Source organism: Callithrix jacchus, chromosome 9, assembly GCF_049354715.1.
Source record: "Callithrix jacchus isolate 240 chromosome 9, calJac240_pri, whole genome shotgun sequence".
In the NCBI taxonomy this organism is placed as follows: Eukaryota; Metazoa; Chordata; class Mammalia; order Primates; family Cebidae; genus Callithrix; species Callithrix jacchus.
In genome coordinates, this window is record NC_133510.1 from 53856599 (window position 1) to 53873179 (window position 16581).

The 16581-nt window shown below is 36.5% G+C and overlaps 1 protein-coding gene across 5 annotated transcripts in view; it reads right to left on the reverse strand.

The window, feature by feature from the left end:
* The window catches only part of MSRB3 (methionine sulfoxide reductase B3), a 209941-nt gene that overhangs the window by 99068 nt on the left and 94292 nt on the right, over positions 1-16581 (reverse strand). For 4 of the 5 annotated variants that reach the window (XM_035256188.3, XM_054238310.2, XM_078336123.1 and 1 more), the window contains one exon: positions 10805-10833. In XM_035256188.3, coding sequence (XP_035112079.3) covers positions 10805-10833 — 29 coding nt within the window. Of the gene's footprint in view, positions 1-1683; positions 1866-10804; positions 10834-16581 lie in introns of those variants that run through there. The other variant, XM_054238311.2, reaches the window with a different exon arrangement.

Genomic DNA, 16581 nt, shown 5'->3' on the forward strand with positions numbered 1-16581 from the left:
TGTGCTTGACCTTAAGGGGCTCTCTGTTTTAAATTATCTCCCTCTTTATTTATATCTACCCATATTCTACCCTTGAATATCTCAGTATTACCTCTACCATGGAACTGCCTTAATCAATCGCCATACCCTAATGTAATTCATGTCTTCTAAATTCTCCAAGGATTCCATTGCTGAAACCATTCATATTGCCCTGAACCTACAGATATCTTCATGCATACATATCTCATCTCTTTAACTAGATTATAAGCTCCACAAATGTAGGAATTATCTCATACTAATACGTCCTCCACCATGTTTTAAATAGAGTAAGTGCTCTATTTAAGAGTACATGCAAATTGACTGACTGATCACGACTGATCACTAAGTCAAAGGAAAAATGCCTACATACTGGTTTAATATATTAATAACAGTCTTCTGGGCCTGAGAATACTAGAAACCAAGACTGCTCAGTAAATACAACTGCATCAACTGTAGCCAAATTTGGACCAAACATTCTTCCCAATTTATACTATTCAGTCATAACTACTGATTCCTACAAATAATATGAATAAACCTCAAAAAGATGATAAAAATAAAGATGAGAGATAATTTAAAACAGAGAGCCCCTTAAGGTCAAGCACAGAGGAGCAAAAGCTATCACACACAAAAAGAGTATATACTATATAATATATATTTTATATATATATAATTTCTATTTTATATGAAATTCAAGAACAGGCAAATCTAATCTGTGGTGACTGAAGTCAGAACAGTGGTTACCTCTGACGAGTGGGGATGGACTAAAGAAAGATATGAGAGAACATAACAGATGAAAGTGTTCTATGTCTTAGACCAGGCGCTGTGGCTCACGCCTGTAATCCCAGGACTTTGGGAGGCCGAGACAGGTGGATCTCGAGGTCAAGAGATCAAGACCATCTTGGCCAACATGGTGAAACCCCGTCTCTATTAAAAATGCAAAAAATTAGCTGGGCATGGTGGCACATGCCTGTAATCCCAGCTTCTCAGGAGGCTGAGGCAGGAGAATTGCCTGAACCCAGGAGGCAGAGGTTGCAGTAAGCCGAGATCACGCCATTGCACTCCAGCCTGGGTAACAAGAGTGAAACTCCATCGCAAAAAAAAAAAAAAAAAGTGTTCTATATCTTGATCTATATACTAACCTTGTTCTATATGTTAATTTAAATATACTGAAGTGGTTTGTTAAATCACTGAAATTCTAATTTTTTTCGATAAGGTAGGAAACATTCAAACTGTAAATTGTCAGCTTTATGATTGCTTTCAAGGTCTGCTCTTTGAATGTGGAAACACTCTTAGGCAATGAATTTGCAGTATATTGTCCAGGTCCAACAGCAAGGCTATCTTTTATATAGATGGATGGGCAGATGGTGGATAGGTAGATGGATGGATGGATGGATGGATGGATGAATAGATAAATGAAGTTGTGGCCAATTAAATTTAAGTCATAAAAGACCTCACTATCCAAGACCATTCCTATTTTGAGATAGATAATTGTTAACATAAACTCATAAAACTAAACATTCAATTTGTTTTTCTTTGTTCTTAGTCTGTACTCAACAGGAATCCTCCATTATGATTCAACTTCTCAGAGATCTAGCTTTAGGGTGATATATGTTACAATAAGGAAATTTCAGTCCCAATATTAATGATTTATTTTGGTAAACTGATCAAGTGAATTTTTATTGTGATTTTTTGTCTCATGTGACTGGATTACTTACAAAAAAAGAAGTAAGTAATCATGAAGATGTAAGTATTCTCGCTCAAGTGAAAAACACATTTGTCATAAAGAAACACACTGGCATTCTGGCTTCATCCATCAGTCTTCTGGGTTTGTCCATTTGAGTCCACCCCTGAGAGACAGTGAAACACTTAGCTTTCTGAGCCTGATTATTAACAGCCAGATACTAGACACAAAAAATTCACCAAGGCAATTAATGCTATGTTTTGTGTGTGGCCAGCAACATTTTCAACGGTCTACTAATAGCCACATCACAACCATATACAAATCTGTACTACATTTTACATTTTCAAGGTGTTATATAATCATATCATTATGTGCTTGCATAGTTGGGCTTGCCCTCTTATCTTCTACCGTCAGTGACAAGTATGGAACAGACCTGGATCCAACCTGCAGCTAGCATGTGCCAGCTACCACCCAACAAACCCATAGACATGTAAACATGAATAAATCATAATTGTTTTAAATCACTGCTTTCTGAGGTAGCTTATTATACTGCATTATTGTGATAATCTCTAGCTGATAGGCTTGGTGACTACATAGAACATAGCATTTTATTTTTGTATGAATCTTGGTTTAAAGAATCATCTTCAGGTTAGATAATGTAATTTCTGACCACTCATTCAATCATTTGTCCAAAAAATATCTAGGGATATTTAACACTAGATAATAATTACAGGCAAATAACTTTTTGCCAAGGACTACTCTAGGCACTGGGCTAGTCAGAGTAAGTAACACTAGCTGCTATAATAAGTGATAGCAAAATCTCAGAGGCTTATCATTAAAAAATTATTTCAGAATACATGAAGTCAAATGAAGATATTCTAGGATGAATGGCTCTCCTGCATGAATCTCCTCCAAGCATGATGTATGGATCCAAACTCCTTCCACACTGTGATGACATCATGTTCAACATGTAACTATGAATTAACCTCAGAAGAGGAAAAGTGATATAGGGAAAGCATATCGGCTACTTAAAATCCCCTTAACCTAAAAATGATATACATTTCACTGCAAGAATTTAGTTACATTTCTCCACATAGATGCAAAGGGCCTGGAAATTGTCAACTCTAGCCCAGTAGCCACTTCCCAGCAACAACTCAACACTATAAAAGGGGAGAATAAATCTTCCATCGTTAGTTATGTGTTTCTATTACTATTAAAGACCAAAAATGTCCAACTTCGTGGAATTTTTATTTATTAAGTAATTATCTCATGTAAGACATATAGACTATAGGCCAGGCCCAGTGACACACCTGTAATCCCAGCACTTTGGGAGGCTGAGTTGGATGACTCACTTCAAATCAGGAGTTTGAGACCAGCCTGGCCAAAATGGTGAACCTCCATCTCTACTAAAAATACAAAAATTAGCCTGGCATAGTTGGGTGGCAGGGGAACCTGTAATCCCAGCTACTAAGGAGGCTAAGGCAGGAGAATCACTTGAGCCCAGGAGGCAGCAAGCCAAGATTGTGCCACTGCACTCCAGCCTGTGTGACAGAGCAAGACTCTATCTCAAAAAATAAAAAATAAAGATATCAAGACTATAAAGGTAAATGAGACATGGCTCTTGCCTTCAAGAAATTCACAGACTTGGATAGAAAGAAAAGATCCACACAAATAATATGCTGCAGATGATAAGTGCTACAAGATCTAGCGTTTGCACAGAGAAATGGATGACTGACAGCTGGAAAGGTGTCAAGGAAGGCTACGTTTAATTGATATGGTAATGTTTGAGGTAAGCATTAAGAGGTAAATAGAACCTTGCCAAACAGATGGAGTTGGGAAGAACCGTAAGTAGAGAAAATGAACATATGAATCATATAAAGTCTCAGAGCCTCCTTCCTTATAAAGCTATAGGATATGAGGGAGGAGGAGAGCACTGGTATTTACAGGTGGTACTTGCAGCAACTTCTTGCTTCACATATGACTTTGGAATAACATGTTTCCTCTTTACAGCAGCCTTCATTCCTTTCCCTTTTTAAATATATACTTTAAGTTCTGGATACATGTGCAGAATGTGCAGGTCTGTTACATAGGTATACATGTGCCATGGTGGTTAGCTGCACCCATTAACCCATCATCTACATTATGTATTTCTCCTAATGCTATCCTTCCCCTAACACCCCACCCCCTGACAGGCCCCGGTGTGTGATGCTCCTCTCCCTGCGTCCATGTGTTCTTACTGTTCAACTCCCACTTGAGTGAGAACATGTGATGTTTGGTTTCCTATTCCTGTGTTAGTTTAGCAGCCTTCATTTCTATGAGCATTGCTTTGCAGTAATGTTCTCTGTGAGGAGCACTGCTATGAGCATTGCTTGCAGTAATGTTCTCTACAATGCATGATCCAAGTAAATTGGCTGCCACCAGACTTATTGAGTATGTGGAGCTGAGAACACAGGGATGGTGATATCTAAAGATGTAGAATTTATTTTAAAAAAGAATCAAATGACAAACTCGCTCATTTTACCATCCTTGTCAGATAAAATCAAAACCAAATAAATAATAATTCAAAGGATAAGTGATCATAAATCAGGTTGATCTAATAAATGTCCATTAAAGACTTTACATTGCAGAGAATATAGTTTTCAAACAAAAAAGCCACAAAAATTAAACACATGGAGGGCCCAAAAATAAAACTTTAATAAGTACTGAAATAATACTCTCTAAAAAGTAGTAAGGCCAAATTCTTTGACTACCAAGCAATATAACTGAAAAACATTAATAAAAGTAGAAGGTAGAAAATTTGGAAATTTAAAAAACACTTTACTAAATAACTATCATGTCCAAAAGAAAATCAAAACTGCATTTATTTAAAATATAATATTGGGCTGTGCACAGTGGCTCATGCATAATCCTAGTGCTCTGGGAGGCTGAGGCAGGAGGATTGCTTAAAGCTGGCAGTTTGAGACTAGCCTGGGCAACACGGCAAGATACAATCTGTACAAAAAAATGTTTAAATTAGCCCAGCATGTTGGTGTGCACCTGTTTTCCCTGCTACTTGGGAGACAGAGGCAAGAGGTCACTTGAGCCCAGAAGTTAAAGGTTATGGTGAGTTATGAGACCCTGTCTCTAAAAAAATTATAAAAATAAATAAAATGTTAAAACTCTAGGATTCAGCTAAGGCTCCAATGAAGGAAATTCGTAGCTTTTAAATGCTCTAAGTCTAAGAAAAAAACACAAAAGGTCAGTATGTGACATAATGGTACAAATGAAACCTTAGCCACTATGCCTTGCTGCTTTATGGTTAAGTTAGTTTATAAAAGGGGATGAAGAGCCACATCCCCTCTACTTGCTTCTACTCAATCAGGAAAGATTTCTGTAGAGACGGTTGCCTGATTTTTCAGGCTAACTTGAATAGGATCCTGTAAAAGAAATAAACAAAAGCAAAGGATAGAACAGTAATCACAAATATTTGTCATTGTGTTCTCTTCTAAATTGATTTTTAAAATAATAATCCAATGGAAAATGTTGCTTCTTATTGAAAACTCCAGAAAAATTACACCCTAACCATTAGTATTATTAGGCTGTTCTCTTAAAAATCTGTGTAAAACAGAATAATATGGCTTGAATAAAGTAAACAAAGGTGAATTTGTCTAAATCTAAAATATATCGGCTTATGTTTCAATATCAAGAGGTCTTTGACTCACCATTTAGATTCAAGTTTTAGTCTTATTAGGCCTCCTCAGTTAAGTATGCAGGTAAGTTCATGTGAATTTGTGTAATGGACCAACCAATCAGTGTAAGATTCCACGACAGAAGGAATTGTATCCACCCTGTTCACAGCTATAAACTCAACATCTGGCATATGATATGTCCAGTAAATATATGTTGAAGGAATGAATAGATGAATAGTCAATATTTTCTTACTTCCACTAATAAATGATGCAGATTTCAATATTCTTCTAGAAATATTTATATTTTATTTCCTTATTCTTCCATGTTATGAGTTTAAAATAAGAAATTTAAAATTAAGAAACTGAACTATACAGCTAAAAAGTATTATCAACACATTCTCATGCTTACATAAACTGAAAATAGTTTCCTTATTAATATTTACTGGGGAAAGTTTACTATGTTTGGCAAATTCTCTCATTTGTTAATAAGCTTTCAAAACTCTAGTTCTACTGCATTCAAATTCCTCATTTCCCTTCAACTTAGTGACCACCTTAACAGCCCCATTCTATTTTTCCCTGCCCTTAGGTTTTTGTCTCAAGCTTTAACTGATTATGTTCTTTGATTTCCTTATCCCGGTGTAGATTCCTTTTTAACTACAGATCCTAAAAGCGACACTAGCTGCTTTTTGTTCCTTGAATTTTTCTCCCCTTCAGCATAATTATATTCTGTTGTGCCTTTTATAATCATGTCTTTTAGGATCTCCTAACCTTCTACACTCTCAGCTTTATTTAATAGTGAGCTCCCTCCTCAACTCCCCTCACTAAACCATGCTCATTAGGTTTCTTAATCCTCCATAATTTGCTTTCATGAAATCTTATATCTTTGAGTTGCTGTGTTCTATGAGCCCATTTCCTTAGTATAGCTATTCCAAGTGGCCCAGAATCAACAAGCACTAAACATAAGCTTATTCACTTTCTCAGCCAACATGACTCTATAGAAAAGAAATTCTTTGTTTAGAATGTTTATGGACCATGAATCTATACCATTTAACATGGTATTTCATTTTCTCACCCAAACATTGCTTGATAAGGTTGGGACCACAGAATTATAGTACAAGCTGTTCTTAACATTCAGTTATTAACTTATAAATAAGTTAGATTATTCTTGGTCAGAAAGCTATTCTACTTTAATAGAACAGAAATAACAATACCTGACGTTATGTTAGTGACTAGTAAATTCTACCTATATCCTTATACCCAGAATTCAGAAGAGAAAAACACCTTTTTTCAGTTATTCTTCAAGAGCTCTGCTTTTCCAGATGGGTTGTTTTTGAAAGACATGCACGCTCTCAAAATTTGGCAACAGAGCCAATTCTTGGTCTTTTTACCCTCATTCCTCACTTTTTCTTCCATCCTACTCATTACTAGTTCATTACCCTTTGCCAGTGAGTATGTACAGAGGGCCAAAAGAACACATATTTTGGATCTTTTTTAACTTCCCAGGGACTTTGGTTTTTGAAAATATATGTATGTTAGCAGTGGACTGAAAGAGTTAATGAAATTTCCAAAGGTGCCTAGCTTATTTAAGCAAAGTTTACACTTCCATCCTGTGAATGTTAACTTGTGATCCTCCCCATCCAGATGATAGAAAGCAAAGCCAGTAAGTTCTTTTATTTAATTGGTTTGCATCCACACACTGACCTCCAGGGCTCTGTTTATATAGCCTATCATGCAATATGCTCCACAGTTCTCTGCCTTTTTCAAAAGCATGTTTCTCCTGAGATTTGATATATGACTTTCATGTTTAATCACTACATTAAACTCAATGCTCTGCTTCCTCCAGCATCAACTAACTTCCCTTCTTGGGAGGTGGGGAGAAGAGTATAGATTCTTGCTACTTCTGAACATAAAAGGAAGTCTGTTTTACTCTATTAGTAAAATCACCAACTCCACACAATCCTAGGCAATCAACATTAGTACATCGACTGGGAAAAGGTAGAAAATGGAAACCTTAAAACTCCTTTAGAAAAGAAGGTAAGCTGACTGTTCTCAATTGGCAAAGCCAAAAACTTAAGGTGATTGAGTTGTAAATCAACAGAAAAGGTTTCTAATCAGTATATTACTCAGTACAGAGACCACAGCTAAATGGCAGCTAACATTTTAATTAAATTAATTTTGAGAATAGAAAATTTCTGGAGTTCTCAGGCCAAAATTAATTCAGGTCCTCTGCCTTCTGGTTGAAGGTTTTCTTACCTATGCAATTCACCATAAACAGAACTTTCAGAGTCTTCAGCTGGATGTGGACATGAAAATGCCACAATCCTTTCCACAATAATTTGTATGCGACTCAAATTCCTAAAATATGAAAACCTCAAAACATTGACTCCTTTTGATAAGTCAAGACCATCTATAATTTCCAGACTTTAAAAATCACATGAAATATATGTATTTTACTTCAAAATATTTTAAGCAAAAAAGAAAAATGGTAAAACAAATTTGGCAAATATTTAACAAAGGTAACATTTAGATGATGGTTATATGGGTGCTAATCACACTATACATTGTACTTTTATACATGGTTGAATTTTTTTCATTATACAAAAATTGTTAATTCAAAAAGCACAAAGAGGTTGCTCGAGGATTTGCTTTTGTAGAAAAAAATAAGGCAATTCTGATAAGAAAAAATTTAAATCAATTTCTAGGTTAATCATTTGGTATACATCTAACAAATGAAATTTTTTACCATGCACTGGCAATGAAAACTTTCCTTCCTTCCTCCTGAATATCACTCCACAGCTTAAAACTTATTTACACAAACTAAAAATGTTGTGCAGTAAGCTCTGCATAAGTTGGGCACTTTCCTTGATATACTTGTGAGTGTGTGTGTGTGTGTGTTTACATATAATTTGACTTTCAATTCCTTTCTGTTATGGCTAGTCACTGACCATAGTATTTATTTTTTATGTTTTTCTTTTTCAGTAAGACTGGCATATTCCTTCATTTAAAAATCTTACTTTGTCACAGCTGTATACAACATTAAACAGACCTAGTTTACTTTTTGTATTTGATGAACAATAGAGAATCTGAACCTATTAAAGTCACACATTTAATTGTTCCAATATGCTACCTTCTTTTTCTTTTTTTTTGAGTCGAAGTCTTGCTCTGTCGGCGACATCTCTGCTCACTGCAACCTCCACCTCCTGGGTTCAAGCAATTCTCCTGCCTCAGCCTCTGAGTAGCTGGGACTACAGGCACGTGCCACCACACCAGGCTAATTTTGTTGTTGTTGTTGTTTTGTATTTTTAGTAGAGACAGGGTTTCACTGTGTTAGCCAGGGATGGTCTCCATCTCCTGACCTCGTGATCCACCTACCTCAGCCTCCCAAAGTGCTGGGATTACAGATGTGAGCCACCAAGGAGGGCCCTATGCTACCTTACTTCTAACCAAAATTTGCATGATATAGGATACCAAAGAATATATTTCTAACTTCCTTTGTCATGATTTTTTCATTCAGTCATAAGCTAAAAGGAGCTTATTAAGAAAAAATAATTCCATTTCTTAATTTGAAAACATCTGAATTCTTTCCACAATCTATTTAAGTTTAAAATTAAAAGAATAAACTTTTAATCAGTATTCCCCTATAAAACTTTTCAGCATACAGAACTTTGTAGTTTTCAAAGACAGGCAGATGTTGTCCATGACAGATTTTTTTTTAATAAGAACTTAAAAAAAAAATAAATCATGCACAAAATCTTTGCTCACAAGAGTGAAAGATGTATGCCTGTACAGATGTTATAACTATTTTCATGATAAATACTTACCTTCAGTACAGGAATTTAGCAGCACACTTTAATTTGGATTTGAAAAGTTAACATAAATTATCTGACTTTGACAATAGCTGCCTAATATTTCAGTCTTGTACATTATTTCCAGGTTCTACCTTCAAAATGAACCGAGTGGACTTACTCATTTTTAAGAGCTATATTCCAGACCCTGTACCCTAAAACCACTTTCTCACTTGATGTTTAGGGAATTACATCAGATCATAAAAAAGTGGTTCTTAATAAATATTTTGTGACTGGCAGAGAAAAAAAAAGACATGTAATTTTAATGTAAAAATGTACTTTCCATCAACTTTATTCATTTATTTTTAATTATACGTAAATATTTTAACTGTTAAAGAATGAAAAAGATTTTTGGCCTTATCTTGAGTCCTTTGTGAATCAATGAGTCAAATAGTTCATACAATGCCATCCCACCTTTAGTCTCTACATAGTCAATGTTTTCAACTAAAAATGTTTATTTTATACTATCATTCATATATCTGATTCAGAAGCTGCAGAAGACACAGAATAGAAAGATTTTTGGAGTCGTGGTTCTCAAACTAGGTGAATTTGTTAACTCAAATGTACAGGCTTCATAATTAATGAATCTCACCAAATTCACAAAACCATATAAGAAAAGAAAGAAAAGCTTATAAAGAAAAAGTGTGTTGTCTCCTTAACACCACTATCAAAAAGAATATATAATAATTGTTCCTTTGTGAACATAGTAAGTAAAAACATTTTTAAAGTTACAATACAGTGAAACTTGAACCAGAGTAAAAATGTTACTTTTAAATTAAACAAGTTACATATTTTTTGTAAAATATTTTCTCCTGGAATTCAAAAACTAATGTTTATTTATCTGTTAACAGTTTACCAAAGGACATACATAATTCCTTTGTATGAAACATGAGGCAATTTTTGTCTTTTAATTGTAAATGCCATCAGAAACTTGGAAGTACATAAATCTCAACAAGTGACATAATAACATAGTCAAACCTGAGAATTATATGGCTACATTCATGCTTAATGAAAAGAAAATGTCTAATGAAGCTGATATGCCGCTGCTTGTGAGAATATAAATTTTGTCCTAATAGATTCAAAATAATGGCTTAATGTAACCTTCATTTTCTATAGCCCATCTAGCAATAAAACATTTTTTTAGGAAAAACAAGCTAATAAATCATAGACAAATTTCTGTTTCTATTGGCTGGAACTCTCTATAGTTTGCTGAATTAAATGCATCCATCTCCCACATTTGGTGATAAGCTAAAGAGAATTTTCAAATTACTCAGGATGCTTTGTCCACTGAGAAAATAATCATCTATTTTGAGCAGTAAGAATGAACAACTCCCACCTCTGCTTTTGAAATGAAACTCTGCAGATATAGGGAATGTAATGCTTATTGCAGAACTATGAAGACTCTAAAGTGAACATCTCAAATTATGATTTGAAGCAGTCAATAGCCCTGCTTCAAAACAGGTGGGACTCACATTTTGAAAAGAGACTTCCCAGTCTGTTTAAAATCAAAATGATTCTTGATCTGATTAATTGCTCCTCAGATAATAATGTAATAAAATATATTTAGAATAGCACTATTAATGTAAACATACCTGAACCGGAGTCAAATTTGGTTTCTGATCTGCAAAGAGAAAGAAATGTATTATAACATAAAAACTCTTTGTAAAAATACAGTTATTTCACGGGGGGAAGGGAGGGGAGGTAATAGGTACATTTTTCAGTGTACATTTCTAAAATGTAAATATATATGTATCGTAACCATTTTAAATGCAGGCATTACCCTAGACCCTCTAAATATGCAAACATCAATACAGATGGCACAATATAGAAAAGATATTAACTTTTTAAATTGGCTTTTGAGTGAAACAGGATAAACTATGTTTTTTAAAAGGCATCTGATTTTACAGATTAACTTGTTTTAGTAGGACAATAAAGCAGTAAAAAAACAAATTCATAATTATCCTCTTTATTATTCAAGATTTGAAATTATTCAACACCAAGTAACTTTTCACTAAGTTCTTAGCACACAGCAAATGAACCTAGTAACCTCATACATTTAATAAGAAGGAGAAAAAAAATCTGAGCTCTTGTGGGAACATTATGTTTCAGATATTGGTTAATACTAGTTGTAAATTCAGAAGCCTTTGAAGCTCTCAGTTTGGCTGTGGGAAAACTTCTGTTAGGTAATTGCTCTCAAGATGCTGCAGATGTGCTGTCAAGCAGAATTAACCCTATGACTAGGCCTATCTACACAAGCTACTATAAAACAGCATTGTCTATATCTAGCTCTCAAACCAATTAGTGGGCATGCTGCAGTCGGATTTATATCACACATCAACAATCAATAGTATATATGTTCACAGCTGCCACAGCAAGATACAAGAACCAACCAGCAGGAGTTCTGTTAAAGGATGTTACATTGACAGAGAAGACTCTTTTTTTCCTGATGAAATGTAGTTAACTAAGTGGGAAAGGAGATTTCTTTGAAATTATGCCAGGGTACCAAAGCACTTTTGGAAGCAGTGGCTTTCTGTACGTAAATTAGCCTTAAGAAAAGTCATCAAAGGGGGAAAGGGAAGGATAAGCAAGAAGCTTCCTTGGTCATAAACATTCATTTTCTGAAGTCCTCCCAAATAAAGTTTCAGCTGATGCTTATAATTGTGTGATTGTGTGTATGTATGTGTGAATATATTTTACATATATATACACATATATGTGTAATATGTAATACACACATATTGCCCTCTCTCCAATTCTGCAAAGCCTTGTCTCATGCCCTCCTCTGTGTTTCCACCATCTCCTAGTACAACTGTAACAACACTTGCCACATGTTATCTTGCTGATTTCCTTGTCTAGCTCCCCCACTAAACTATAGCCATACCTTATTAACCTCTGTAGCCACAACCCCTAAACTGTGCCTACAGTTTGTGTCCAAATGTCTGTCAGGATAATTTTTTGCATCTATGCATGCCCTTTCTCCTTCATAACTGTATAGAAGACAACAGTGTTCTTCCTTCTGCTTAAGTTTCCCTCCTCCTGGCTCCTAAAATGCATCTCTCCTCTCCCTTGAAACCAGTCTGTATCAATTACTCCTTTTCTTTGCCATATCTTCAATATCTGGTTCTCCACAGGTTCCTCTCCCCTTCATCATATAAGTGTTCCAGAATTGTTTTTAAAGGCCTCCTTCAAATCTATGCCTTGCTTTGTTATCCCTCTTTCTTCTGGCTTTACAATCAAATTTGCGGGAAGCATATAGATTACATCCTATATCATCTATCTCCCTTTCCTAATCTCCCAACATACTCACTCCTTGAACCACTACAATCTGCCTTTGCTAAAGTTTATCAGAAGCTTCCCACATTCAATGCACAAGCCCTGTCACCGTCCTTTACTAAACTTTACTAGACTTCTCTCTTTGATCCGACGTCTACCCACTTCTTTCCAGTATCTGTCTGCTACTTCCCTTCCTCCTCCTGTGAGCACCAGAGTTCAGCCCTCAGGCCACCTGAAACTCTGTTCCCACTCTCGAGGGTACAGATGTGGCTCAAAATCACCGCAGGAGTTTGCTCACCTGCAAGCTCCCAGGACTTCTCCTGGTGATTCTGATTTAGTAGATGAGGCCTAGAAATTCGCATCTTAACAAACCATCCAAATGAAAACATTTCTTTCACCATATCATGACCCATATATCCAAATAACAAACAAAATATTACCTGAATGTCACACTGTGGCCTTAAATGCCACACATCAGAAATCATGGCATTATTCTAGGTTTCTTCTGCACCCCCAGTATCTAATTAGTCATCAACACCTGTGGATTCTACCTGTTGAATTTCCCTCCCTCCTCTCCTCTCTATCCTCACTTTCACCATCTTTAGGCCTCATAACCAGTGTCCTCCCTCCCTTCAGATTGACCAATGGTGGGCAAGAAGCTTTTGCTCTGGCCTTCCTCTTCCTGTACTCTTTTCCACCAGCCAAGGAGTTCCTGTTTCCACCTGAAGCTCCGACTACCAAGGTTGCCATCATTCTCTACCCAAATGGCCTAAAGCAGCCTCTCTGACCTACATGGGCCCCTTCTTCAGGTCAGGTGGTACTACTAGCATGTGTGTACCTCCAGTCCAAGGAGTGGCCAAACGTTGTCCACTAATGACAGGGCCTGGACCTGAGGGCTAAAGTGATCCTTTGGGCCTGGACCTGAGGGCTAAAGGGATCCTTTGGCCCTGGAGGAATGGATAACGGTGTGGCAGAGAAGGTAGAAGCCAGCTGTCTCACTACTCCTTCACATTCCTGCTCAGAGAACTCTTAATGCAAAGCCTCCTGTGAGGGTGGGTGGCTGAGAGCACCTGGGGGCCAGAGGTTGTCCTTGGACTTGATTGGCATGGACTAGATCACTTTGGAACTCAATGCCTGACTGTTAGGTGTAAAGAAGGAGCCTCTGGCAGAAATGAAAGAGCCCCGCCCCGAAAAAATACCAAGAGAAAGGAAGTATTTATCTACAGATTCCATGGCCATTGGAAGAGAAGGCTGAGTGAGCCTTTCCCTCCCCTCCTCCAGCTTGGCCCATTTACCACTGCCCTGGCATTTCCTCAGGGTAAATTCATAGTCTTTTGGCGGAATAAAAATTGATTTTAAATTTGCACTACTCTCAGTTATTTGGTATAATTTTTCATTATAAGGTATATTTGTCAAGGTAGGTTAGTATATCCTTTTTCTAAGAGTTTTTTGCCTTGAGTTTTAAATAATTAGCCATACTGTATGTATCTATGCTACCATTTGTCCTTTTGCCCAGGCCCTGAAAATGTTAGGCCCAGGCCTAGTAACAAGTCACCATGTAAAAACATCAGCATTACTATGGGTCATGGACAAAAAGGTTTGAAAGCCACTGATCTGGGGACATAAAGTCCCCACTCCTCTGCATGGTGTAGAAAGGGTCCTCCATGATCCAGCTCTCCAGATGCATCTCTAACTCACACTTAGTATCCATCACTCCCATCAAATGGAACTATTTCCATATTATTTCTCAATGATCAACACTCACGTGAGTCATGTTGGCATCCCGCCTGCCCCCATCATCTCACAAGCTCCTTGCTTCCCCCTCGGTTACCCCACAGTGTGGGCCGGGCACAGCACTCACTGACGCTAAGCTGAGTGAGGTGCAGACGAGGTCTCAGGTATATTCATGTTCCCAACACTGAATGCGGCACCTGACACCTGGAATGTGAATGTGGTTCCAGTAGCTGAAGCAGCCATCCTTAGCTCATGAGGGCAAAACTGAGTTATTCAAAATATGCAGTAGAAATTAACACAAGAACAAATGAATCTATAAATTAATAGAAAGCCAAAAACAAGATAAATGAACAAAATATCTGTAGAATAGCTAATTCTGAGATACCAAAAAAAAAAAAAAAATGTCGGAACACTTTTATTCCTCAGATTCCCTTATCTTCTCCAGGGATAGCTAGCCAATACATAAAACATACAAATAAAGTACAGAGAAAACATCTTCACAAACCAACTAGTGGCCTTGGGTATCAATTTTTAAAAAATCTTCAGAATTCTCAGACACAGTACTAAACATCAGAAGAATACAGCCACTCTATTGATAATTAGAACATGATAACAAGAAGTTAAAACTGTCAGTTTGGCAATAGGGAAAATTGGTCCTTTGCTGTTATAAGTTAATTCAGATTCCTATTAGATTTTAAAATCAGTCTTAAACACAGAGATCCAAAGTACTCCTCTATCATACTATGAACTATGATCAGGTCTACTCTTAAATCCCCTTTGAGAAGGGAAGTGAAATATGGATAGGGACAAATATATGGCAAGTGAAAAACAAGAATACATACCTAATAAAGATTGTACAAGAAAGGAAAAGAAGGATGGTTATTTATTCCAAATATATTGTTATGTGTTTTAGTAGTATACTATGCCAGATGGTAGGGATACAAAATTGCATAAAATAGGGTGTAATATGCATAAATATAATTGTGTTTCCACAGTCACCCATTTTACTCCAGATTATATAGTCACATCTAAGTTTAAAACTACTCAACCACTTTTATGGCAACTGCCAAAAGATGGTGATTATAACACAGAATGTCACTGCCTTCCAATATTCATCCTCCCATTTTTAATTTTAGCAATACAATCTCTGGGTTTTAAGTGGGCACACAGACAATATTTCCACACTATTTCCCAACTGTCTTGTTGCTAGTTGTACACATGTAACTAAGTTCTTGCCAAAGGGATGCAAGCAGAAGTGAGGTGATAACATCTGAGTTATTCCCTTGTAGGAAAGGACTGTACCCTTCCCTTCTTGCTGTTCCTTACCACTGACTGGAATGTGAATGTGTTCCAGTAGCTGAAGCAGCCATTCTTAGATCATGAGGGGAAAACTGATATTAGAACAGTAAAGCAACAAGATATAAGGTGCCTGTGGAACTGCCACATGAATGTTATTTTGTTTTTTGTGTTTGTTTTTAAGACAGATTCTCACTCTGTTGCCCAGGAGTGTGATACCAGCTCGCTGCAACCTCCACCTCCCCAGTTTAAGCAATTCTCCCACCTCAGCCATCCAAGCAGCTGGGATTGCAGGCATGCACCACCATGCCCGGCTAATTTTTGTATTTTTAGTAGAGATGGGGTTTTACCATGTTGGCCAGGCTGGTGGTGAACTCCTGACCTCAAGTGATGTGCCTGCCTCAGCCTCCCAAAGTGCTGGGATTATAGGCGTGAGCCACCATGCCAGCCCCAAGCTATTATTTTGTTTAAGCCACTATAAAACTTGTTTTGTGTTTGTTTATAAAAATTTGGAAGATTTTATAAATAAAAACTACCAAATTTTTAAACATGAAAATGAGCTTTTTATTAATTGTAAGCCAGAAACACTAGACACTAGGAGAATTCAAGTATCACGAATACTTTTTAAATCATTAGGTTATGTAATACATGCATTCTTTTGATAATAGAGTTGCAAATTTTCAAAAGATGTCATTTTTAGTCAGTGGTAACAGCTGTATACTCCTGGACACATTTATAAAACTACAGTTTTCTCCTTATAGAGAATAGCCCAGTGTCCACAGAAGTTCTACATGTATTGAAGCCAAAAAAAAATTTTATTTTACTTTATTTTATTTTATTGTCTCCCTTGGGAAACACACAAAGTCTCAGAGAACATTTCTTTTAATTTAATGTTCAACTGTATCAAAAATTTTAAAATAGGAATCATGTAAGTATCAAGTACAGAAATTAACATTGCAGGTGTCAGAGAAGTGAGGGTACTGTTCCAACTGTTTTTAACTGATATCGACTAGAGTCTAGCTGCAGGCAACTGTTAGAGGGAAGAAGGAGGGGTGATAGCCTGATT